General features: G+C 37.2%; 3 protein-coding genes across 3 annotated transcripts in view; all 3 read left to right on the forward strand.

The window, feature by feature from the left end:
- Nucleotides 1–2,388: 2,388 nt before the first annotated feature.
- Nucleotides 2,389–4,256, forward strand: LOC103418907 (peroxidase 60). Its single transcript, XM_008357015.4, has 4 exons — nt 2,389–2,644; nt 2,761–2,940; nt 3,383–3,542; nt 3,694–4,256. The coding sequence occupies exons 1-4, from the start codon at nt 2,417–2,419 to the stop codon at nt 4,134–4,136; spliced, it is 1,011 nt and encodes a 336-aa protein (XP_008355237.1). The 5' UTR covers nt 2,389–2,416; the 3' UTR covers nt 4,137–4,256.
- A 255-nt stretch (nt 4,257–4,511) lies between these two features.
- Nucleotides 4,512–5,439, forward strand: LOC103418906 (putative germin-like protein 9-2). The gene has a single exon (XM_008357013.4). The coding sequence runs from the start codon at nt 4,676–4,678 to the stop codon at nt 5,297–5,299; it is 624 nt and encodes a 207-aa protein (XP_008355235.3). The 5' UTR covers nt 4,512–4,675; the 3' UTR covers nt 5,300–5,439.
- An 8,637-nt stretch (nt 5,440–14,076) lies between these two features.
- The window catches only part of LOC114824181 (uncharacterized), a 32,383-nt gene continuing 18,662 nt past the window's right edge, over nt 14,077–27,797 (forward strand). The window contains exon 1 of the mRNA XM_070819587.1: nt 14,077–14,223. Coding sequence (XP_070675688.1) covers nt 14,077–14,223 — 147 coding nt within the window. The remainder of the gene's footprint in view (nt 14,224–27,797) is intronic.

The following is a 27,797-nucleotide window of genomic DNA, read 5'->3' on the forward strand; positions in this document are numbered from 1 at the left end:
TGTTTATCATTTCTTAATGTTATTGATACTCTACATTTCTTGAAACGTGGCAATTTTTAATGAAAATTTAAATAATGTAAGTAAGGTATTGGGTCCCAAAAATCATGTCCCATAGCCCAATTATTGCAAAAGCGTCACAAGCCAAGTTAAATCCATGCAAAGTGCGAAAACGAGTATACAAATTTACGATCATGCCATGCCAATAAAATAATAGTTTATTTGACGTTTGTAAAATAATGCCAAGCCCATGTAAATCAAGCATATTTATCGTGCCAAACCGTATTATAATATTAATGTATTAATATTATAATTCGAGTGGTGCCAAGCATGCAACACGCTTAAATGAGCCCAAGCCACGTAACGGGCTTGCCGAGTGAGTCGTGGTGTGGATGGTTACAAAGTTTATTGGGCCTACGTGGATTTAGAATTGTGGAAGAGTTTGAGCTACTTGGGAGCACCAAAAGTTAAAACCCATGATTTTGGCTTCACATGGGAAGGCTTGAGAGAGAACTGCTTTATCCTTACCATTTCCTTTACAAACCAGCTAAGATATTCAGGAACCAACCAAAAACCCAAGGTTGACCAAGCTAAATCACGTTCCCAAAAACCTAAACCTGACCAAACTAAAACTGTCACTTTTTGACCTAGAGCCGCGCAGCCTTTTATTGTAAAGAAAAGAATCTTTCCTTTCTAAGCTCATACAGGAAAACAAGACGAAAAAGCATGGGGAGCGTTGCCAAAGATGGAATCGTGCTATGAGACTTAGTGCAGGAAAGGTGCTATGGTACTTGATGCAAGAAAGAGGAAACTCTTGGGCATCGTGTTCAACCTAGGCTTCACGAAGCTCCTAGCCTTTTGCAGTGTTACACCAAAAGGGAGCTCAGTAGTTGCAGCTACCGAAAGAAGAAGGGAAGATTAACATATGTGGAAGAATTAAAGGCACCAGTATGTTGGAAAAAGGAGGAAGGAAAGGGGAAGGAAAGGGGAAAGAAAGCACCAAGCAAAGAAAAAAAAACTATCTCTACATGCTGGAAACCCTAACTCGAGAGTTCCAAACCTTTTTCTTCACTCTGATTCATACCATAAGCTTACTAGCAAACCATTTAGAACCCTAGATTAGCTACTTCAAAACCATACAACATCTCCCTCTCTCTCACGCCATACTAGTGGGCTTTTAGCTTCCACACCACACATCATTCGGGCAAGTCATAGTTTATTGTGATTACTTAGTCATTCCCAGTGTTTGTTAGTTTAACAAATACTCCTCAAAGCTGCCAGAATCACCGAGAGAAAAATTCATCTATCGTGGAAAGCACTTTATCAGTGAGGAAAAAAATCGACTAGCGTGGGAAGCATTCCAATGGAAGAACTTTTTTGGTTGCGGAAAGAAATTCCACAATCACAAGAAGATTATCAGCTACCATAGAAACACCTCATCAACAGTGGAAGCACTTTATCAATGTCGGAAGCACTCAACATAACACCAGACCAAACACCTAGGAGTTGCTGGAAGAACAATAAAGCATTCCCTAGGACTTACTTTTCCTTCGAGATGCTTTGGGCCTAGTCCTTGGTAACTCAGAAATAGGGAACATGAATGTTTTGGCTCGTCTGTGTATAACACAAGCCCATCAAAGCCTTCGATACAAAAACCTTCCTACATAAGGTAACATGACCGTAGAGCGAAATTGGCTATTTATAAGAGTTTAGGAGAAAATAGTCAAACTAAAAGTTCAAGGGGTAAGCAATCAATGAAGTACAAGTTTAGGAAATAAATCGGCGTAATGTTCAAAACAATGTTTTTCTTTTGGGAATTGTTACTAGCATTTCAAAAATCTTATTTAGCACTCCTAACTTTCTATAATTAGAAAGAAAAATACACTTGTGATGAGTGTAGAATGAGATTTTTGGAGTGCTAATAACAATTATCTTTCTTTTTTGTCAAAAAAATACTCAAAACGCTGTTGAGCATAGACATTTTGGGCGAATTAGCGCCTATTGACATATATATATCCACACGCAAATGTCTCATGGTCATCAAGTGACACCGGATCAAGAGAAGAAAATAAATATAAGAAATGAGAAAGTTCGTGAAGGTCCACACTGTAATTATTTATTAAATCAAGGACCAACTAATCCAAGATTTCAATGATACCTAAAAACGCAATCTTTGACCTTCCCATTTTCTAATTCTCATAGGAAACTCTTGGCTGTTCTTTCAGATGTATATTCCAAACTCCATTGTACTCTTACATGACTGCACGTTTACTCGGCAAGTTACAGCATACATGACTGCATGTTTTAGTAGGCAAGAAGATGTGCAAACCATACAACTTGAAACAGTACTAAAATCATAGTATTCCATGCATATATATTGTTCATCAATTAGCATTTCCACAATTCAATTAAGATCAATATGAAAATGTCTAGCACAGCTGCAGTGGCACTAGCAATTGGGCTCGTACTCGGGGCATTCTCAGGCCACTGTTCCAGTGCACTGGAGGTAGGATTTTACCGGGGGAAATGTGGCCGGGCTATAGATGTTGAAGAAATTGTAGCGCGTGTCGTAAAGGAAAAGTTTTTCAAAAATCGGACAATTGTTGCTGCCCTCATTCGCATGCAATTTCATGATTGCTTTGTCAATGTAAGTTTATTTTTAGTAAGACAAAGGGTTGGGTTATTTGGACCACATTTACTGCCCACGTTTCTAATATGAGTAAGATCTGCATAGGCTAATATGCTACTGTGTTTCTTGAAAAGGGATGTGATGCATCCATTCTACTAGATGGAAGCTCCACTGAGAAAACAGCTCCTCCAAACTTAAGTGTACGGGGTTATGATGTCATTGATGCCGCCAAGACCGCCGTGGAAAGCGAATGCCGAGGAGTTGTCTCTTGCGCTGATATTATTGCAATTGCTACCAGAGAAGCTGTATTTTGGGTAAATAAAATATTCTTCTGTATAAAATTTGATTCTGATTTTAATTTATTTGGAATCCAAACTAAATTACTTTATTATCGTACCTAAGCTTGATCATTATAAGCTGTTATAACATAGTTAATTGCACCAATAATCATGGATTAATGCTAAATAGCATTTAGATATCATGGTATGTAATTATGTAAATAATGACAATGACAATCATGGCTAGTTCATCACAATGAAATTCGATCATGTAATTTAACAAGACTTAGTGTGCTTGTAACTGACAGATGATTAAAGTGAGTGATTGTATATGGTGAAAACTAAGTAAACTGGGTGATATCAATTGTTCGTATCACCACTCTGGTGAAGTTGAAAATAAGCACGCCTTAAACTTTGTTAGTAGGGCAACCTATTAAAATTACATTGACAACGTGAAATTTTGATTTATGTCTTTCAGGGCGGAGGAGGGCGATACGAAGTACAAACAGGGAGAAGGGATGGCTTCGTATCTCAAGCATCAGATGTTGACCTCCCAAATCCCTCAATGTCAGTGTCTGATTCAGTTGCAGCATTTGCTAGAAAAGGACTCAATGCGAGTGACATGGTTCATCTTCTGGGTAAGTTGGTTCTAAAACAATATATATGCTTCAGCTCCCTCATTTCGTGTTCTTCAAATTTTGAATTTTTTTTGTTAAAATAAAATCGTGATGTGTTATATGCCTGGCTTGCTGAGTTTGTTAATGTATGCGTGCTGCTGTAATGATGTAGGTGGTCACACTGTTGGGGTGGCACATTGTAACCTCTTCCAAGATCGTCTTTACAATTTCAAAAGCACCGGAAAACCTGACCCCGACATGGAATCTTCATTATTGGAAAGGCTGAGACTTATATGCCCTGAAAACTCAGAAGGCACCAATGCTACTAATCTGGACCAGAACCCTCAAAGTTCATTTATTGTTGATAACTCCTTCTACAAGGAGATAGAAGCCCACAGAGGAGTTCTTCAAATCGACCAAGAACTAGCTGGGGACCCCATAACTCAGGCTATGGTGAAAACCTTAGCCAGCGATACAAATAGCTTCTCCACGAAATTTGGGCAGGCCATGGTTAAGTTGGGAGCAGTTGGAGTCCTTACTACTGAAAAACAAGGAGAGATTAGGAGATCATGCCGGGAAATTAATAACCTTGGCGGTTTTTTAAATTTTAATTGATGAGACAGATTTACTGCTGGGTTGTTTTGTACTATTTAATTTAAATCCCTTTTGCCTTCATGTTTATTCTTCCACTTATATTTGTTATGGACAATGAAACATATAATCCATTCGAATTTACTTGCCTGTCTCTTTAGTTTCGACATTGAAAGCAATGAAATGTACTCGAAGATGATCCCGACATACGTCCAGGAATATACAACAGTAAGACGTCTAGGAATATACAACCAATAAGTTTAATATCTGATGTTGATGAAGATAAGAAAAGCTGCAAAAGTTAAAAGCAGTTCTTCGGTATGTTATTGACGACAATTATCAAAGAAATTAACAACTGTAAAACAACATTAAAACGATACAAGGACATTGTAACCTCCATCTATAGTTAACGTTAGATAGGCCATCCTTCAATAATAAGAAGCCTTTGCATCTTCTTGGCATTATGTTTGACTCAATCCCAACTGTATAAGAAGCCCGAAAACCTGATCCAACTACCCGAAACAAGTTAATCGAGTTTTTGGGAAGAACCTGTTACTCCAACCATGGCCTCAAGAACTTATACCCTCAAATTCTTGTCACTACTAATCTTTTCATTTGCCATTGTTCAAATGGCAATGGCTGGAGATCCAGACATTATTTCTGACTTCATAGCGCCCCCAAATGGAACCGTAGACGGAAACTTCTTCACATACACTGGCTTTCGTGTTGTCGGAGGAGGCCCTCCCGCAGACTTCAAGATACTAAAGGCAAGCATGGCTCAGTTCCCTGCTCTCAATGGGCTGAGCGTTTCCTATGCCGTCATTGAATTCCCATCCGGCACTACTAACCCACCACACACTCATCCTCGCTCTGCTGAACTCCTTTTCCTTGCTTATGGTACCCTTGAGGTTGGTTTCGTTGACACCAAAAACAACCTCTTTAACCAAACACTTAAAGCGGGTGATTTGTTTGTGTTTCCAAAGGGGCTTCTGCACTTCCAGTACAATGCTGATTCACAAAAACCAGCTCTTGCAATTTCTGCCTTAGGAAGTGCAAATGCAGGAACTGTATCAATCCCCTCCACCTTGTTCACAACCGGCATCGGCGACAATGTCTTGGCTATCTCCTTCAAGACTGATGTGGCCACCATTCAAAAGTTCAAGGCTAGTCTTGCCACCAGGCCATGAGAAATAGAGGCTCATTTAATTGGAGCAATGTATCTTTGTACTTATCTTTATCTGCTGTAAATAATTACCCGTTATGGGTTGAAGGGGTATGTCATCATCAAGTTGTACTGACACATTGTTTGTCATAGTTCATTCAGTAATTGTGGTCTGGGAAAAAGATAAACAAAACATGACAAGAACTCAAACTGGATAAGTTTAATACCAATCACATCCTAAAACCCTTCATTATCTTATTTGCAAAATCTCCACCCTATCATATGAATATGTGAGAAAGTTATTCATTCATGTGGTATATAAATGTAAGTGTGTATATATATATGTACATATCTTAAAGGCTGAAGGTAAGAAAACCTCACTTCTGTTCAATTTTTTTTTTTTCAATTTTGACCCCATGAATTGACAGGAATATTGATTATTCAAGGTATATAATGATTCTTCGATTAGTTCTTAACTGAAAATCTAAAATTAAAGGGATTAGACAATTTGAGACTAGAAACCTTAAGCAAAGCTCCAAATAATGATTTCACACCCCAATATTGAGCAGATGCGAAGTTTTCGCAATGTGTCAAAAGCTACTTACTCTTTTGTAAAAGTGAAAATTGTTGCCTCAGATCCAGCCATCTTGCAGATGGGAGATGGATCAAAAGGGAGAGACACCGGCATCTCAGACAGTGTTTTTAGGGCCCTATGCGAAAATTAAAAAGGAGACCCCTCCTTAAGATAATATTTTCAAGAAATAAATTCTTTTAAATAACATATTCATGCCAGAAAGCAAAACTTATAATTAAAACTGAAGCAAACTTTAACAATGATTATCTATTAATAAAAATCATCATCAATTTACCAATATCATTAAATAACTAGCAAAGAAAGCTACAAGTAAAAACCAAGGAAAGTTGGAAGTAAAGATTACATTATAAGCCTCCCTTAACCCATTGTATTATGTACGTATAAGGATGTTTCAAAACTAACAGTAAGGTGCAAATTAATAGCTATAGTGTTATGAGATTGTGACATTTATTAGTTTGTGATTGGTTGAGTTTGTTGTAAGAATGAAGTTTGTTAAAATGGTATTTTAGCCAATGGACCTTCCAATATACTTGAATACACCCCCCTAGTGACTATGAAGATATCTATATCATTTGTGCATAAAGAGAGTTGTGGGGTCTCAAATCGATGATCACCAATGACATGTTGATTTACAACACATCCTAAATTAGCATACACTATATGATAATATTGGGTCATTATGAGTATCGACAGCTAAATTATAGTTGTCCAAATTTTTTTTTTTTTTTGGAAACTATTGTCCAAATTTAATTTGGATAATACTTAGATACTCACTATTAAGTACAACGTATATTCACTTTTTGATTTTGGTTCAATGATATTTTAACACATATTTTATTGTTTTAAAATATAATAGACTGTTAATTAATTTTTTTAGACTTTAAAAACAAAAAATATGTAACATCTTTTAATTGGACTCAATAAAAAATAAATACATAAGGTACCTAAGTATTGTTCTTTTAGGTTGAGGCGATCCATTACCAAGCCGGTTGGACATGGCTGAGCTCATTAAACTATCCCTTGGGTACTGCATCGTTCATGGACTTCGCAGATTCACGGCTGATCTGTAATGTATATGAACGCCGACATTCACGATAGAAAGCTTAATTAAGGACGTGCAAAACACTTGATTAATTATAACGAGCATATGCCTATACACTTTATGTGTATAAACATTTTTTAATTTTGTGTAATAAAAGACTAAGTACTAGCTTGATACTGAGGTGTTTTTATAAAAAATGAGTATAAAAAAAACTGAGCTAAAAAAAGTGTTTGGTAAACACTTAAAAACAGCTTATTTTCATAGTTTTGGATGAAAAAAAGCTGAAAACGTGAAACAGCAAAAATGAGTTTATTCTAACAGCACAACAGAAGCAGTATTTTTTCAAAGCATAGCAATACAAAACCAGCCATAAATAGTCTTTTTACCATCTTTTAGTCGACAGAGAGCATTCTATTAATAGTTAGTTTAGATTAACATCGGCAAACTACTTCCTTAACATGTGCAAACCAACCCATTACGCTTGTGCAACTGATCAGAGATATAGATGTTCTCCTAATACATGGATTCATTGACAAAGCAAATTTCTGATAGGTAAGCTAGAATTGAGATGTTGAGACAACTTAACGTGCAATGCCTTACTATATTTTCGGTGCCAACTTTACTTCATTACTAGGAACCTCTATGTGCTAGAATATATGGAACGTTCAGTCACAAGATTCAAAAGCATTGGTTGAGTAGTCGGTAAATCATTCTAGCAATATGGAGAATAGCAGAACTCTATAAGCACATAAAATTGTTTTTTTTTTTTTTTTTCCAAGTGAAATTCATACCCTCAACACACTATTTTGTCATTTGTCAAACAATTCATACGCCTACTGGAGTGACCAGACGTTATTGTGATAAGTGGGTGGAGGAAATACTGGGTATGGCATATGTATGCATGCATGAAACTGTCACTTTCACTGTAGAAAAAATTCATGTGCAACAGCAAGTTGCAAGTTGGTAGCCCTAGCTAAGAACTCAATGAGGGACATATATATATATGTACACTTGCAAGTTGCATTATTCCAAGAATTAAAATAAGAATAATATCCAGTATGTATGATTCATGGGTGGCGTAGAGGCCTAGAGAAGGACGTTCAACCTCCCCCCCCGCCCAAAATAAATAATTTGTCAGCCACAACGAAGAAAAAGTTGCAGCAATATTTATCAACCCCGAATTGGTTGTGCATTTAATTCTGCTTGCTGCTAAATGCATGGGAAGCCTTTCTCACTTTCTATTCTAGCTGTAAGAATAGGATTATTGTTGTTCACAACTTTCAAGTGATTGTAATACTCATCATCTTAATTATAATTATTGAAGGAGTTTAAATTTTGAGATTTGTGTCTATTAACTACACATATTGAAATTTAAATTCATCAAATGATAATAAGTAGGGTGTTGAGTATTACTACCATTTAAAGGTGGTGAGCAAAAATGTCACCCATAAATTTGCAATTTCACTATGAAACCGTGTAATACAGTGGTGACTCTAGGATTTTATAATCGGGTACTCCCAATGTAAAGGCTTTAAAAAATATTAAATATAACATTGAAAAATTAAACAATAGACTACAACTTTTAATTCATAATTTTTGTACAAACAATATGACAAGCTACAAAGACTAATTTGTCAACAACGAGATATGATTTTCGTTTGTAATATCGTTCCATACTTCTAATTTCTACACATATTAATTAATCAAAACAAAAAACTATATCAAATAATGAAGCTAAAAAAAAATATAAATGAACTAGCCAACACATGATCCAAACAATATAAAAAATCATAAAAATTTAACAATAACTATATATTATGAGTTTAATATTCTATGTGATTAATTTGGACTAAAATAAAACGATCACTTAAATTTATAAATGAGGGGATTAAGTGGTGGTGGAGAAAGGACAGCAGAATGGTAGGTTGTGTCACTGGTTTGGACCGTGCGATGAACCTGATCGTGGTCTGTGGAGACTGGAGAGGTGACTGGTGCTGTGTTGGTGGTCTTCGGTTGGGTAGGGTGGGGTTTGGAGATTGGGAATGGGAGAGAGAGAATTGGAATTGGAAAAGTTCTGGCTTTTTTTTTGAAGTTGAATCCTTTTTGTTTTATTAATAAAAAATGGTGAAAACTTGTATCAAAGAACATGGCTTGGGACCATATGTAAAGGAATGGATGCTCTTATTGTCAACTTTTGGTGGGATAAAAAAGCGGATGAAAGATACATTCATTAGGTTTCAAAGGAGACGATGGGCCTGCCAAAGGGCAATGGGGGGCTTGGGTTCAGATGTTTTTTGGATTTTAATGATGCCCTGCTGGCCAAGCAATGTTGGCAACTGATCTAAGATCCAAATTCCCTATGGGTAACGGTTCTGAAAGCCCGCTACTTTCCACATTGTTCATTCATTGATGCTAAGCGTGGCGGGCGTGCATCATGGGCATGGTCTAGTCTATTCTTCGGAAAAGATTTATTGCTTAAAGGGTCGCACTGGCAGATCATGAATGGTAAGGAAGTGCAGGTGTGGATTGACATATGGCTTCCCTCCCTTCCTATTGGGCACCCTCTCCCACGTGGCACTGCCCAGGTAAGTCGGAATACTTGGGTCAAGTCTCTAATTTGCCAGACAAAGGGGGAGTAGGATATTGATTTTTTAAGACCTTTCATTTCGGCAATGGAGTGTGATGCAATCCTGGACACTTATATTGGAGACCATATGCTTAGAGATAGATTGGTGTGGCCACTTGATAAGAGAAGGATCTACTCCGTTAAGTCAGGATATCATTGGGCTCACTCATGGGCATTCCTGAGGGTAAACTACGGATCTTCCTCTTCCGCGTCCATCCCGGGTCCTATTTGGAAAGCTGTGTGGAAGCTAGAAACCCTAAAAATACGTTGCTTCATGTGGAAGATGCTTTATAAGGCACTTGCTACAATGGCGGCCCTCTTCAGGTAGAAATCCGCTTCATCACCACTATGCCCCCTTTGTAACTCCTATGAGGAATCGATAGAACACATTTTTTTGCTGTGCCCGTGGGTGGAGACGATGTGGTTTGGTGGAGCTTTAAACTACAAAATTAACCACAGTGAAATCACAACTTGGGCTAACTGGCTTCTTGCTCTTATCAACTTTAATAGTGGCTCAAAATGTGATCGGGGACTATTCTTGTCTTATGTTGCATTTTCATGTTGGCATATATGGAAAGCTAGATGTTTCTTTCTTTTCAAACAATAATCGATTAACCCGAGACAGGTGATTGCGGCCATTTCCACCAATGCCAGTGCGTTTATGGAAGCTTTTTGTGTTCTCACTTTGAATTTGGTGTCAAGCAGCCACGTCACCCCAGCGACAGCCTAATGGTTTCCACCGGGCCCCCAGTTTGTCAAAATTAATGTTAATGCCCGTTGGTTGGTTGCTTCGCATGCGGAGTTTGCTGAGGTTGTTGTACGGGATCAACATGGTAGCTTCGTTGCAGCTCGTAGGTACCGTCTCTCTGTTTCATGCGCTGCAGCGACTGAGGCACTGGCCATTCTTCATGGGTGCGAGTTGGGTATTTCTTTGGGTCTGAACTCAGTTATCATTGAATCCGATTCGTCTGAGTCAATTTCATGCCTTAAGGATACGCTAACAAATGGCAGTTGGGAGGCTTTTCCCGCTCTGGTAAAAAGCAAGAAACTGGGAGAATCCTTTCAAGACAGTCGCTGGTCTTGGATCCCAAGATTAGCCAATATGGTGGCGGACCACCTGGCGTCGTGAAGATGTTTAAAGATGTGTGACTTTACTTGGGTCGATCGACCCTTATTATTCTCTTGTTTATGTCCTAAACAATGATGGGTTACCTTGCCCCCCTTAAATTTATGTATTGGTAGTGTAAGGGGTGATGTCTTAGCTTTGGTAGCAGTGTCGGGTTCTCTTTCACCCCTTTACATTGCTTAGTTTTCATCCTTGTTATTTTGCTTGCCTCGCAATAGACTTTCATTTGTACTTTTGGCATCTTTGCCCTGGTAATGAGAGTTTCTAGTTCACAAAAAAAAAAAAAAAAAAAAAAGAACATGGCTTGGGATAGGACTAAGGAGGGTGTTTTCAAACCATACATCAAAATACACTATTTTACTTAAATGACTTAGCTCGTTTAAAAAAAAACAGTCTTCTTCTTCTTCTTTCAACTCCTAGTTTGCAGAAGACCCACCCAGAACAACATTGTGCAGCTCTTCCTCTCTTCCACCACACTTGGGTGGTCTTCAGATGTCCTCATAACTATTTATTCGGGCTTCTGAGTGGTCCCGGAATCACCCAGATCCCTCAGTAGATTCGCCCCTGATGTAATATAATGAGTAATCCAACTATTTATAAACTTATGTAAGTACATTATTTTCCTGATGTGAAATTCACTCTCAACATACTCCTTCTTGTGCGATGAATTATCAAGCCTAACACGTGGCAATAAATCAAATGACGTAGAGCTCATGTGGCCATTGAGCTTCACAATTGGGAAAACTTGCTCTGATACCATGAAGAAAGTTGGGGTTCTACCATAAAACCAATGGCAATATAGGGAGTAACTCAACTACTTATAAACATACAAAGTCTCTTTTCCTCCGATGTGAGATTCACTCTCAACACTAACTTTTACAATCGAGGAATTGGCTATGATCATAATAAATGCAAATATCATAAACAAGTCTTACAATCATAATAAATAGAGTAATATTAAGTAGACCAAGTTGGTAGACTAAATTTGCAAATTATATGATATGTCACCAGTAGGAAATAAGTATGTTAGTCAACACTTAAGTATTAAATCAATCATTAACAACCACGTCATATGATTTACAAAATTTGATTTAAAAAGTTGGCTTTCATAGGATTACCCTAATGATTATGTTAGCCATTGTAAATCTTTTTCACAAACCTTCGAGCTGGTTAAAATTTTAGGGCATCATGACTAGCATTATCGAGGTTGATAAATTTGAACTTGAATTTTGGAGAAATTTGAGCTAAAAACATGACATATTTATTGCAGACCTAATTTAGTTAGGAATGTAATTGTGTAAATCCTAATAAAACCTATTGGGATTCTACAACATCTTTTAGATAGTTTCTTGATTGTATTGTAATACCTAATGGGCAAGGAATTTACTTCCATGCTACTATAAATAATGGCACAATGGGGTGAGATAATACACACCTCATAATTCACCAATTCTCTCTCTCTACCTTGTCTCCGCACCCTGTCTCTCCTCTTTATAATTCAATTAAATAGGCCTACAACACGTTATTAACATGCCTTTGAAGTTGCGCTAAAGAGAGTTTGTCCACCTTTAATCCGGGGAATATTACATTTCAATCATTCTTATTATGATTAAGGTTTTATTTTATTGAATTAGTATAATTGCTATTGATTCATTTTCTTCTTTTTAAGTTTATTTTAAGAAATGAACTTAGTTTACAACAAGTTAGCCTAGTCAACAACAACATAGTTCTTAAATCATAATCAAACAGTATAAACTTGAGCATAAACACATCAAATAACAAATCATATAATGCGTGCAACATATGATTATAAACTAGATATGTGAACAAGTTTAAGTAAGAAAGAACAAAAGAAATTTTGACCGGAAAAACCCTTAACTGGGTTAAAAAATCGGGGACTCCACGGAGTCCAATCCACTAGTGCAAATAAAATTCAATACAAAGTAGCACCACAAGCTCAAATCCTAGATCTAAGAAATAGCTTTTACCTTTGTGCAACTTTACGTTGCACGTAGTTGGAGAAGTCTTCAATTTTCACAAGAAGGCAACTTCATCCCTTGAGCTTATCTCCTTGTGGCACCGAGACCAAACACGATCTATGTAAAATGTTATGATGATGACGATGATATGTAACATGGATTCAAAAATGACGAGTCAGTTTCTACAGTTAAACAATTAAAGGAAGAAAAACTGATGTGAATCCAACCTAGGTCTATATGAAGATTTGAAACTTAAATGTAGACTATGAAACAGTGCAAACTTATTTCTCAATGATTAGGAAAGTTAATGCCAATATTCTGCTTGAAAAATGGTTCAACAGCTAGGGTTCCAGAAATGAGGAAGAGGTGAAGCTTAAGGCTTGAATGCACTCTATCTCTCTGTTTGCAAAACTAAAACCAGATAAACCAAATAGCATATGAAAACCTAGGAATATTTTATCACAAGGGCTTGTCTGTTTTTAGCCAACAAGAACGAAATGACACTTGTGAAAGGGAAAATCAATATGAGCAGATCAAGGGTGAAAAGCTTACTCTCGTAAAAAATGTGTCAGTTAGCCTATGTCGGCTGTCTTAAATTGCGTGCATAGCTCGCAAGATAATATGAGTAATTTTGACGAGGCAAAAACATTAGACAGAATGTAACAGGAATTTAAACGTGAAATGCATATGTATGAACAAACATAGAAGAAATGAGCCAACCCCATGAACATTGGTTTCCAACAGCAATAAGGCTCAATGACAGTATATCATGAAAACTAACTAGAGAATATGTGGTACATATATACAATATTAACAAGGAAAGCCAAAACACTTAAATCTAGACTTCATATAGCTTCTCTGCCTCAACTTCTTGTGCTTTCGACATAGCCTACTGCTGCACGCATGCATTCTATAGCTCCGCTGATTGGGCAATCATTTGTTCCTCCAGTGGAATCTTGATCTCAGACTTGTTTCGCTAAGCCACTTCGAGGTTACAAAACTGTATTGTCTGACTTAGAAGGGTCGCATCCGTCCAAACATGAGTATGGCCATCACAAACATAAACAATGGGGCATATAAATAACAAATTATTCAAAATGCGAACAATGGCAAGGACGAGAATAACCGTGTATCGGCTTTCATGGCATCTCGTGAGGAAGTCTTCAAAGGATGAGCGGGCTTCCTTGTAGTCCGTTGGAGCGATTACAGCTTAAAGAAGAACATGTGCATGATCCGTGTTTTGGAATCCACTCGTATTTGTGGGAAGAGCAACACGATCTAATGAAAGTCTGATAACTAATGGCGGTTATGTCACCCATTCAGCTTAAGTTTCGATAAACGATGGCATAGATTTGGGTATGCTCTCGATTATGGGAAGAGAAGGAATTGGAGCAAAGGAAGATTCGGGGTTCCAAACTTCACTTTGAGCTAGTAATGGAGTACTTTGTTATTGTAGCAGAAGAGGTTCGGACTTGGGTTGAGAGGCTTCACACTGTTGTTGTGGATAAGAAAAAGGATAATGATGTTTTTGTATTGGTTGCTACGGTGGAGAATGAGGAGGTGAATGATGATGCTGCATTGGTTTGTTGTATAAAAAGAGAATGAGGAGAATGGTGCTTTTCCACAAGGGGTTGCGGGTCCACCACTTCATGAGTTGCACTCGTTCAGGCATTGGAAGATTTATTTTTCTTATTAGAGGAACTTCTTCTGGTTCCTTAACTTCAAGGTCCTTAAGTACAACATCGAAACCTCCTCCCTTGAACGATTTCTCTTTTGGGACCACCTTATAAGAGGCTTGAGAGATACGCCTGATCAGATCATATTTATATATATTTTTACTTCAAATTCACTCGTCTTTTCTTAGTTAGTTCCTTATATTTTTGAGCTATTTACGTTATTTTTGTGTTTATATGATCTGTTATGCAAAGAAAATAAAAATAGCACAAATGAGTTTTAAATAATAAACAGAAAAGAGAAGAATGGAGTGCACACTGACGGGAGTGGGAAAGCTCGACTGCTAGGAAAGAATAAAAGAAATAAAATAAGAAATATATGAAGAAGAAGTGGGAGAAACACTTTGTTATACATGTTTTATTATCTTTTTTTTAAAGATCCCATTTCTTTTGATTTTTGTGAAAGGCACGTGCTGGCATTCAAGAAATACACTTCCTTCCTGCGGTAGGTGTGGAAAAGCAGTGCGCAGAGAGAGGAATAAACAAAACATAGCACGGTAGGAGATATAGAAATGGGCAGACAAAATGGACTAGAAGATAGAAGTCAGAAAATAAAAAAATGATAGAGGGAAAAGGGAGGACAGAAGGCAGAGAGATGGATAGATAGAACAGAGAGAAAATTGAGTGAGGGAGATGGACGAGGAGCAGAAACGAGAGAAGAATCAGCAAGCTGCCTTGCGCAGCGTGAGCCTCGGAGAGGAGAGATAGGCAGAGAGAGATTGACAGAGGCTGACGGAAGCACGGCAGCAGTAGCACAGAAGCAGAGGCTTCACTCAATCTTTCGGTTAAATCTTTCCAAATTTATATTTTATTTCTGTTTTAATAATGTGTAACTAAATTTATTTTGGCTAGAGGTTAATTCAAAGCCATGAATATATTTGTAATATGAATTGATTACCTTCAGTTGTGATTTCTGAGTTGTGATTTAATTTGCTTAACTGCTTGATTGATAACTTATTTTTGTATGTCGATTAAGAATGCATACTTAATTTACATGCATGAATTTGACGCTAGAATATAAGGGAGTTTCACCTAATCGTTATGAACTTATATTCACAAGTAGTGAAGGTTGCTAGTCACAATCACGTTAAGTAAATTCTTGGCATAAGTTTCATGCAAATCATAGTAACGAGTGCCTCGTCAATGCTTATGTTTTTCATAGAACTTAATGATTCTTGCTTGTATCTCTATTATGCAATTCATGTAGGGAACTTGTAGGGAATGTTTTGGGTTGTCGTATGCAATCATCCAACCTAATAACTTGTGGAAAAACTGAGGGTTAATTAGTGCAATTCACGGTTAATTTGGGGCGTTGAGATTTACAATTTATTGAAAGAACAACTGAAAATCAATTTAGGTTGCATATGTGTCATGTGTGGAGAAGAACCCTCTAGCTAGTCCGTCACCTATCCTTTCACCTTAATTTCATGCTTTTGTCAATTCTGTAATTTATTTAAGTTTAATTTACTTCTCGTCAAAACCAAACCCTCCCCATTATTAAATTATATTATTTAGTTAGTTTTCATTGTTGTTAGTCTTTTAATTCAATTTCCGTCCATTTCAGTTCCTAGTGTCTAATTTGATTGTTTTCATTATTTTGAGTCATTCTAAGTGTGTTTCGAGTTATTAGAGCTTTTAGCCTAGTTTTGTGTCCTTGAGTCTTGTTTAATATTTTTAAATTAATTTAGAATAGATTAGCAATCCCTCCTAATCCCCGGCCTAGAACGATACCCTACTTACATCTATACTACAATTGTCAAAAAGAGGGTTAAATTTTGTGTGCTTATATTATTCGCATCAAATTTTGGCGCCGTTGCCGGGGATTAGCAACTTTGCTAATCCCTTTATTTTTGTTTTTGTTTATGTTTATATTGGTGTTTGTGTATTTTACTTTTGATATTTGATTTATTTTTCTTTCTTTGATTTTAGGTACAAATGGAGCAAGACATGGCACTTGCGACCATTCAAGCTCAATTGGCACAGCTCACTGCTCAATTGACTCATAATGCCGAACGGACCACAATGCCAAGTGTCCCTACACTTGATGTGCCCTATGGGCAAGGATATCAAAGTCCTCAATTTTCTGCCAATGAAGATGCTTGGGGTTATCAAAGCTATGATCAACCAAGCAACAACATGTTTTCCAACGCTTACAATTCAGCTTGGAGAGATCATTCAAATTATATGTGGGGGGAACCTCAACAATTCCAACAAGAGGGATATTGGCAGCAAGAGGAGGATTTCTATTCAAAACCTATGCAATATGCTCAATCAAACTCAGGTTCGTCAATAAATTATAATCAAATTCTTAATGAATTAAATTCTTTGGTGCAGGGCTCACAAAATCAAGCCAAGGAGGCTCAACAAGATGGATATTGGCAGCAATCTGAGGAGTTTTATTTAACGCCTATGCAGCCACCACCGCATACCCCACAACAATTCCAATCAAATTCAAGTATGTCCATGGATAGTGATCAAATTCTTCAAGTACTAACCTCTTTGACGCAGGACCAACAAAATCAAGACAAGAAGTTGGATAAATTGATGAGTCAAATGGGAGAGATTATGGAATTCATGGTACAAATTCAAGAGCAAAGTGAACTCTCCAGCTCAACTGTTGAAAATTCGAAGGAAGATTTTGAAATCCACGATGCTATCACTTTGGAAGGTGACATGAAGGATGAAGCTGTCCCAGAACTATCCAAACACAGCCCGAACTTGGATGAATTGCTGCTGCAAGCAGAAGAGGAGGAGGACAACCTGGGCAGTTTAGAAGAATTCTTGCTGCAAGCTCCTCAAATCCCTATGTCATCCAACTCAGGTGAGGAAGTTCTAAATCCACTTCATTCTAACATTATTCCACCAAATGTCCTTTTTCCTTGTAGGTTTTTGATTCCAAATATCAAAGAGAGTGAAAAAGACATTGTGGAAGCTCTTCCAAAGGTGCAAAGTGATATCCCAATTCTTGGTGCACCAAAAGAAGTTCCCGATGGTATGGAAACGTTCAAAGAACCTTGCACACCAAGAAAAGAGATTCAAGAGAATGAAGTGGTTGAAGCATATCAAGAATACATCCAAGAGGTTGTGCATGAGACAATCAAGCCCAAAGCAGTTGAGTTTGATGACACGGGACAAGCCACAACCATCATAGTAAACCTGGCCAAGTTCAAAGTCCCGGAAATGTTTAAAAATGTGGTGTTTGTCATTGAGTTTGTGTCGGAAAAAGAAAGTAAGCCATCTTCTCCAATTTTAATTTTAATTTATACTAACATGTTTCTGATTTTGATGATTCAGGCACCCACTCTTGAATTTAAACCATTGCCGAATCATTTCAAGTATCACCTCCCATTAAAAGATAAATTCCATGCTTTGGAGCCGAGGGGAATTTAAAGGAAAGATTCGTCCGGCTAAAGACGTTAAATCAAGCGCTTCTTGGGAGGCAACCCAAGCATTCAACGAAGGGAGACTTTGGAATCGCTAACCCAATCAGATTTGCATTCTTACACCCTTATCTTTACTGCTTTCATTTTGTTTTGTTTAGTTAGTTGTGTTATTTGGTTGATTTCTGTGAGTTTGTGTTATTTAGTTTAAGTGTGGGGGAAGGTTAACCAAAGTCTTTTTACATTAATTTACATTTAAAACAAAAAAAAAAAAAAAAACAAAACAAAACAAAACACACCTAAAAAAAAATAAATAAATAAAATAAAAAATAAAAAATAAAAAATAAAAAATAAAAAATAAAAAATAAAAAATAAAAAAATAAAAAAAATAAAAATATAAAAGTAAAAATATTTTACAATGATGTGTAAACTAATAGCATTCATTGGTCAGGTGGTGCTTCAGTAGTCGGCGGAGCTTCAGCAGTCGGCGGGGCCACGGAAGGAGGAGGTATCGGAGGTTGATCAGTTGGAGCTTCACTACGCGATGCCGCTCCAGAAGACGAAGGCAGATGCTGTTGGAACAAACCCACAAACCTCCGATGATCAAGTAAAATCTGACCATTAGATTCATGTATCTGGTCAATTTTCCTCTTCATGGTTGTGGCATAATTGTGTGCAAGCTTGTGCAATTGTTTATTTTCATGCTTGAGTCCTCTAATCTCCTCTTTGAGACTCTGTATTTCAGCCACCAACGATTCAACGTGACGGGTTCGGGCAAATAGGCGTTGGGCCATGTTGGACACGGAACCGGCACACTGCACGCTAAGAGCCAGAGACTCCTTAACCGCCAATTCATCAGATCGTCTAGCGAGCAGTCTGTTATCTCTGAGGGTGACAAGGTTCCGGGCCACCACTGCAGCGGTCATGTCATTTTTCATCACCGAATCCCCCACGGTAAGGGGACCGGTAGGGGATATGAAGGATGGGCGCCATATGTTGTCTGGTGAAGGCGGAGCTGCCTCTTCACCAAGGTTTAAGTCAAAACGACGATCGGAAGGGCCAGACATTTTTCAGAGGTGGTGAAGAAACAAGAGAGTCGGACAGATCAAGATTAAACAAGTGCAAGAAGGGAGTGTTTACAGGAGGGAGCTCAAGTGTGTTGTGGAACAAAATTAACGCCTCTATAAAAAGAAGAAATCAAAGAGGCGCTCCTTTGAAATCCGAGGCGTCCTCTCGCAAATCGAAGAGTCGGGGCTCCTTTCTCAAAAGCCGGATTCTTTTCTCAAAAGAGGCGTTTCATTTCTTAAAAGTTGGGCTTGCTCAGAAACCACGAGCTGAACCCCGGATTTCAAAAGATCAATTTGTCCAGACGTGTCGTCACTCGTCACACGCAAATTGCTTTGCGAAAATCTCGGGCAGTTTGTCGAAGCACCAATTCAGAAATCGAAGAGGGAAATTCTACAGTCAATGACACGCTAGCTTTCTCAAAAGCTGGGCTTCAACCCACGGGCAAATCTTCTTTTCCAGATTTATCCGCACGTGTCACATGCTACCTCTACAATCGACGATGCTCAGAGCTCGAAGCGCCGATTCCAGATATCAATGAGGAATCTGCTTTGCCGAAATCACGAATAGCTGGTCGAAAATTTATGGTGAAGTGGGAAAGCACGTTGCACTGTTCTTTTACTCGTGTCGGTAACCCTGGGATAATTGAACAGTACCTCTACCAGCCATTAAGAAAATTCTATAAATGTTAAACTTCATTGCAAAGTAACCTCACTCAAACCTTCTTCATCTCCGAAAATGCATCCCCAAAGAATCCTCCTAAGTTACTCTGTGTTCCTCATTCCTTGGGATACTCCTGCGAACAACACATTCAAAGCAAAAGTATTTCATATCATAAAGGTTGAAAGCAAGAGTATCTCATATCATGCTTTCTCCCTGTCCTTTCTCCAGCCAGCACTTGCTCTCGAGTACTCATCATCTTGTGTTTCCTCTTCGTCTCTTACGTATAAGGGAAGTGAAGATGATACCTCGAAGCATGTGGAGACAACGTGCTGATTCATCCTCAACTAGGGACAAGGAGAAAGAAAGCAAGAGGTGGGCACTTGGAAAGATTGAAGAAAGAAACAGACCAATACCTCTACCTCGTGCCTGCCCGCCGTGCAGAGGAAACAAGCAGAGAAGAATGCAGCTCGTACAATCAACCCAGCACAAGGAGTCCGAGCTGAAGAACTAGAGAAGCTGCCACATCTGCTTGGAGAACAAATAAGGAACTGCAACATCACCAAAGAGCAAAGCTTCGCCGTACAATATCATCAAATCATCACTTGCAAGTAAAAAGCTAAGTGTCACCCCGTTCAAGAGGAAAGCTGTGGAAAGTCAACAAGCACGACCAATGATCACTTATTAGTTCTATTCATTGTCTTTTATCGTGATTTTCAATTTTTCGTTTGCAATTTTTTTTTTTTTTTTTTTTACATTTTCTTGCGTTACTTAACTGAATTATTTCTTTTCTTTGCAGGAATTTTTGGTTATTTCCACCCTTGAAGTTGATTGCAGAATTTTAGCTTGGGGGGGTCATCGCTTGGTTTTACTGCAAACTAGAGAAGTTTTCATTCCAATTGCTTTATTTTGTTTTTTTATTATTTATTTATTTTATTTTTATTTGCATTATAGTGTTTTCTGACATTGGGGACAATGTCCAGTTTAAGTTTGGGGGTAAAGAAGTATAAAAAAAATGACCAAATTGAAATTTTTTGTACCTTCAACTACGAACGAGTTTCATTTGTTTCCGTGTTGTTGCTTTTTGTTTTCTTAATTAGTTTTGTTTCCTTTAAATATATATATATATATATATATATATAAAAATAAAAAAAAATTAAAAATTAAAAAAAAAAAAATCGAAAAATTTAGAAATCCAAAAATATTGTCTTGTTTCCCTTATTGTTTTGAATTAGATTTTTGTTAGTTTCCCGACCCAATGATATAATTGGATCAAATTTGAACCATGATCATCAAGAACTTAGTTAACATGTGTTTTGTGAAATTCCTAATTCTCTTGTTAGTTTTGTACATGTTTGACCATCTTTGAAAAACCAAATGCACATAGCCTTGTTAATGTGAAACTAAAGTATGACTTAAAAGCTTCATATGTGAATTTAGTGACCATATACATCCTATGTGAGTTTTTGAGCCGATTGAAAGTGTGTGCATTTTTCATACACTCCTATTCTTTCATGTGTGATGAACTTATGTGAGATACATCTCTAGAACTTGCGTAACGATCTTTCGAAATGTTTGTCATTGATTGCATGAATTTGGAAATGATAGAGGCATTAGGTTTACCACTATGGCCCAAATAACCATGTTTCCCAAATAAAAATGATATCATTAGATTGCCAATTTGAGCCGTGTATGTTGAGCCTTTTATTTCTTATCACCAGATATGTCTACCCTTATACCTGAAACATTTTTCCTTACCCTTTCCAAGCAAGCTAGTGAGCAATGTGAGATTGTCTTATGAGAAATGTTTGTGAAGTACTTTGAAGGTGTTTGGCAAAAGAATAAGTGTGGGGATATTTCATGTTTGTATTTAAAAAAAAAAAAAAAAAAAAAAAAAAAAGAAAGAAAGATTGTATACGAAGAAAATAAAAAGTTTTTAAAGTTTCAGTTTAAGGGTGTGATTGGAGGTATTAGAAGAATTGTTGGAGAGCTTGAGTTCTTATAAATCTAAAGAAAAGAATTGCTTGCAATGTAGCTTGGAATTTGTGTTTTCCTATTCTTTCGTTTCAATAACCCTATCCCTAAGCCTCATTACATCCAATAAAAGTCCTCTTGATTTAAGTTTTGCAATTATGACTGTGGAGAAGTGATCTTTATGCAAGCTTATGGTAGAAATTTCACATTTGATTCTTTGAGCGAAACACATTAAAACTAAACACATGTGTGATTGAGTGCATATCCCGTGAGAAGGTCGCTAGTTTGCATATGATGATTTTAAAAATAAAAACTTGAAATTGCATTAGCATGGCTATCTCACACACTACACTTCAAGGATGATTCAAAGATTACTGCTAATATTTGATTAAGGAAGATGAACTTGGATTAGTTTGTTGGTGCTAGCTATGGTTCTTGATGATTTGTTTTCTCGAATGAAATTCTATGAGGGTCACATAGGGGGAAACTAATGTTTTTCATGTTATTACTTTTTCATGTTCTCTTTGTTTTGCTCGAGGACTAGCAAAAGTTAAGTGTGGGGGTATTTGATCGGATCATATTTATATATATTTTTACTTCGAATTCACTCGTCTTTTCTTAGTTAGTTCCTTATACTTTTGAGCTATTTACGTTATTTTTGTGTTTATATGATCTGTTATGCAAAGAAAATAAAAATAGCAGAAATGAGTTTTAAATAATAAACAGAAAAGAGAAGAATGGAGTGCACACTGACGGGAGTGGGAAAGCTCGACTGCTAGGAAAGAATAAAAGAAATAAAATAAGAAATATATGAAGAAGAAGTGGGAGAAACACTTTGTTATACATGTTTTATTATCTTTTTTTTTTAAAGATCCCATTTCTTTTGATTTTTGTGAAAGGCACGTGCTGGCATTCAAGAAATACACTTCCTTCCTGCGGTAGGTGTGGAAAAGCAGTGCGCAGAGAGAGGAATAAACAAAACATAGCACAGTAGGAGATATAGAAATGGGCAGACAAAATGGACTAGAAGATAGAAGTCAGAAAATAAAAAAATGATAGAGGGAAAAGGGAGGACAGAAGGCAGAGAGATGGATAGATAGAACAGAGAGAAAATTGAGTGAGGGAGACGGACGAGGAGCAGAAACGAGAGAAGAATCAGCAAGCTGCCTTGCGCAGCGTGAGCCTCGGAGAGGAGAGATAGGCAGAGAGAGATTGACAGAGGCTGACGGAAGCACGGCAGCAGTAGCACAGAAGCAGAGGCTTCACTCAATCTTTCGGTTAAATCTTTCCAAATTTATATTTTATTTCTGTTTTAATAATGTGTAACTAAATTTATTTTGGCTAGAGGTTAATTCAAAGCCATGAATATATTTGTAATATGAATTGATTACCTTCAGTTGTGATTTCTGAGTTGTGATTTAATTTGCTTAACTGCTTGATTGATAACTTATTTTTGTATGTCGATTAAGAATGCATACTTAATTTACATGCATGAATTTGACGCTAGAATATAAGGGAGTTTCACCTAATCGTTATGAACTTATATTCACAAGTAGTGAAGGTTGCTAGTCATAATCACGTTAAGTAAATTCTTGGCATAAGTTTCATGCAAATCATAGTAACGAGTGCCTCGTCAATGCTTATGTTTTTCATAGAACTTAATGATTCTTGCTTGTATCTCTATTATGCAATTCATGTAGGGAACTTGTAGGGAATGTTTTGGGTTGTCGTATGCAATCATCCAACCTAATAACTTGTGGAAAAACTGAGGGTTAATTAGTGCAATTCACGGTTAATTTGGGGCGTTGAGATTTACAATTTATTGAAAGAACAACTGAAAATCAATTTAGGTTGCATATGTGTCATGTGTGGAGAAGAACCCTCTAGCTAGTCCGTCACCTATCCTTTCACCTTAATTTCATGCTTTTGTCAATTCTGTAATTTATTTAAGTTTAATTTACTTCTCGTCAAAACCAAACCCTCCCCATTATTAAATTATATTATTTAGTTAGTTTTCATTGTTGTTAGTCTTTTAATTCAATTTCCGTCCATTTCAGTTCCTAGTGTCTAATTTGATTGTTTTCATTATTTTGAGTCATTCTAAGTGTGTTTCGAGTTATTAGAGCTTTTAGCCTAGTTTTGTGTCCTTGAGTCTTGTTTAATATTTTTAAATTAATTTAGAATAGATTAGCAATCCCTCCAAATCCCCGGCCTAGAACGATACCCTACTTACATCTATACTACAATTGTCAAAAAGAGGGTTAAATTTTGTGTGCTTATATTATTCGCATCAACGCCACTGGATTGCTTTTGTTTTTTCTTGTCTGGGTTTGGGGAATTGGCGATCTTGAGAGTGTGGACTCTTTTCTGTTTTGTGACAATCCAGTCCAAATCAGGGTTAGGAGACTTGGAACAATGTTTCTCGAACCTTTTTTGCGCTCTGTAAATTGAGCAGGAGAAGTTCACCACTTCTGACTATGGTGTTTCGCTAGAACTTTTAAGGCACACTTTATTAACTGCGGTCGACAAAGCTTGATACTCTTCAAGTCACTGTCTGGGCGAAGATTGGACATGGGGACGCTTTTAACTCGAACTCTGGAAATATCACCTTTCCAATCGCCATCCACGACAAGAATGTCCTTTTACCAATCTTTGTTCTGCCATGTACAAAGACAACGTGAGACTGGGTATAGGCTGGAAAAATTAATGGTCATCAGAACTTCTTCGCACACTGTATAGTACACAAAATTCTTGAAGTTCAAGATTAGCCCCATACCACTGGTTTAATAATTTTAAGCAAGTTATAAGCCTGAAGACTGGTAGAGCCAAGTTATAGAGGGCCATGTCATAACAAATCAAGATACCTTTCAAAAGATCAGGTATCGGGGGTGGATTCTAGGGCATAGGGGCAGATGATTTGAAGGTCTAGGCATAGCGGCCTAAATCCTAGTGGTGGTAGACGAATGCTTGACCTTTATGTTTACAAGGCAATGAATGCGGAATGACTCGGTACATCACAACATTAAGGTTCGAAGCCAAGATGATACATGTCAAAAGAACTAAAACTGTACACATTTCGACTTACTCCAAAAGGCATGGTCTTTGGGTAACTATCAATCCTCAAGAGGTTCAAGTCTTTTCAGTTACATAGCTAAGGCCAATTGTGGGACCATGATTTTCTAGGACCGGAGTAGGACAGATTGGAATACGTATCCCTCAGAAGTCGGGTCATGGATTCGACAACTTCACTGACGCCACCATCATCCTATTTTGGAATCAGTGGGCGAAATCCTACAACTTCACTGAGATTGACCATACTTGTTCACAAGATACAGAAATCTAATCCAGCAAGGAATCAACAGGTTTTCTATAATTTTGGAGTCTTTACAATCTAAGGATAGACGTGCGTCGCAAGTACTCACACTCATAAGAAGATGCAACATTTCTCCCTGGATATCCTATGGGATTTTCCTAGTTTAATAAGAATTCTACTATCCTAAAAGGTCTCATCATCGACTAGTATAAATATACCCTTCTAGAGTTCATCTCTAGTAACAAAATTATTATATACTTATTCTCTTGTCCACTGCTTGAATGTTGTATTAATCACTAATTTGACCGTCGGAGAACTTTTGACCGGCACACCCACCCCTTGGGATCTTTGGCTTGCTCATGGTTGTTTGTTCTTTTATAGGTTACTTCGATTTAAGCATCTCCACCTCCTTCGACGGTATGTGAATTAAGAGAAAAATATAGATACGTATTATACCTACCTAACATATAGGCTTTTAGGTATTCGGAAATTTTCTAGTCATTACATAGTTCCTCAAATATATATGTATATATGGCTTTAGTATTTTATTTCTATTAGTTTCTTGCTTAGTTGACTATCTCAGGACACACGTGTTTAACACACATTTTGACAATGATTTTGTAGGGTCTCACTTTGTAATGGATCTTAACGATTCGAACCGTCTATATTTTAATACATTATTCATAGACCATTCTTGCAAAAAATTAGACAAATTCAAAACAAATAATGCATTCGTAGTGAAGAACATTGAATATGGTTCTACAAGGAACTAGTAAATTTAATTCAATGGTCATATGGTTTTCAATAATTTTTAGTATACTTGATATTTGAGGTAAGACATGAAAGATAAATGGTTCTGATCGCTGATATACATTACGAAGGGGCCCTAAAAATGGATGAAAAAAATATATGTCACAAACGTGTGTGTAAGGTTAGGATCTAAGATCACACGTTTTTGTATCACGTTTTTGTGGTTCATTAATAAGACATTCATTTGTAATGAAAAATTGGATTAATACGGTTCTACAAAAAAAAACCACTAAATTTAATTGAACAATCATATGATTTTGAATTTTAGTGGTTTTTGGTAGACATGATTTTAGAGAAGACTTAAAAAGATAGACAGTTTTATGTCATTGAAATACATTACAGAGTAAGCTTCACAAAAACGTGTGTTAGAATATGCGTCAAAAGTGTGTCCCTGATTCCTCACTGATATAAATATAAATAGATGGATCCATGTTGTAATGACTACAAAAGAGAAAAGGAAAATTACATTTTTTGACAAGGAAATTAACGGTAAAAGTGAATTTTTATACGAGAGATTAAATTAAATCCATTTTGGTATTACTCTTGAACATTGATACGTTGGGACCAAAAACTTAAAAACATGCAAAAGGATCATCGTCGGATCCTTCTTTTTGGGATCCGAGAGATCTATGATCGTGTCCGTTCATCGTATATCGTGCGGTCAGAAATCATTTGAATTTTAAAATTTAAAATTAAATATAAATAGTACCTAATAAAAACTAATAGTACAATGTACGATGAACGAACACAATTACAGAATCTCATAGATCTCCAAAAAAAGGATTCAACGAGAATCCTTTTCCTAAAAACATGGATACACCCCAGCCTTGAACACAACGTAGGACCTAAAACCGTGAGCCATTTATAAGGCAAGGGACCCGGCTTCTCTGCCTTCCCAGTTTCCATACACTCACATTCCCTCCTATTTTGTGCGGTTATGGTTAAGCCACGTCAACATTTTATATTAAATTTTTTTTTAAAGAGATAATAAAACAAAAAGCAGTAGTGATATAGAATGTTGACGTAACTTAACCATGACTGTATAAATAAGAAGCAATATGAGTGTATGAAAACCGAAAGGGCAGAAAAGCATGGTCCTAAGGCACGTCCTGTCTGAAGGGAACGTAGTCATCTTGAATAACCAGTTCACGGAGGTAGAGGGAAAGTCGCCACCTAATTTTCTGAAAAGACCTACCCGACACAAGTACCACTTGATCAGTTGGATGCATAGATCTTCTGGATGTGTGGTTTGACAAATTGGCCTATTAATACCTAGTTAGTATTAATTTTATGACCTAAATCTGTTCGCCATTTATTAGGCATGTCCCTTCTGAAGGGAACCTAGCTATCTTTAATGGATTAGGATTATCTCCTTTCTTCGACATGAATTATCTGTCTTCCTTATCCCATACCCTTTTATTTTTGTGATTATGGTTAAACCACGTCAATATTTTATATTCTCATTACTTTTTGTCTTATTATTTCTATAAAAAAATAATATAAAATATTGACGTGTCTTAACCGTGACCACATAATATAAGAGGGCATGAGAAGGGCATGGAATGAAGAGGGCAGACAATCCAAGTCATTCTTCTTTTCATTCATTCCTCTCACATTCTATTATTTTGTCTTTTTTTTTGTTATAAAAAATTAATATAAGATGTTGACGTAGCTTAACCATGACCGTTCAAATAAGAGGGAAGGAAAGGGGAGGGAAGGGGAGGGGAAAAAAAAAAGGGAGAGAATCCTACTCCATCTTGAATAACCAGTTCATGGAGGTGGAGGGATAGTGGCCACCAAATTTAAACCTGACTTTTGTGTCGTGTTTTTTGTGTTCGTGTCATTTTCGTGACATATTCGATATTTTAACAAACTCCGCCGTGTAAGTTTATCTTACATTGCCGGTCCCAAGCCCGGATAAAGGAGGAGGGGGAGGGCGTCAGGTAGTCGACAGCCGGCACTCCATGATCACGTCGAATCCTTATGAAAATGAATCCAGAACGAAATCGCGCTAAAGCTAGGGCGTCACCCGTAAGTGGCGCGCTGTGTGGCCTGAGCACAGTGATAAGTGAGCAAGGGTCGCTGTATCTCCATCGGCACCCGGATGCAGTGTTAAATGAGCAAGGGGGCTATAGAAACTTCTTTTCGAACGACTCCACTCAAAGTTGTTTGGGAGCATATGCTCCTATCAACTTTACACGGGACACACAAAAGAAGTAC

The sequence above is a fragment of the Malus domestica genome, chromosome 03, assembly GCF_042453785.1.
Source record: "Malus domestica chromosome 03, GDT2T_hap1".
Taxonomy (NCBI): domain Eukaryota; kingdom Viridiplantae; phylum Streptophyta; class Magnoliopsida; order Rosales; family Rosaceae; genus Malus; species Malus domestica.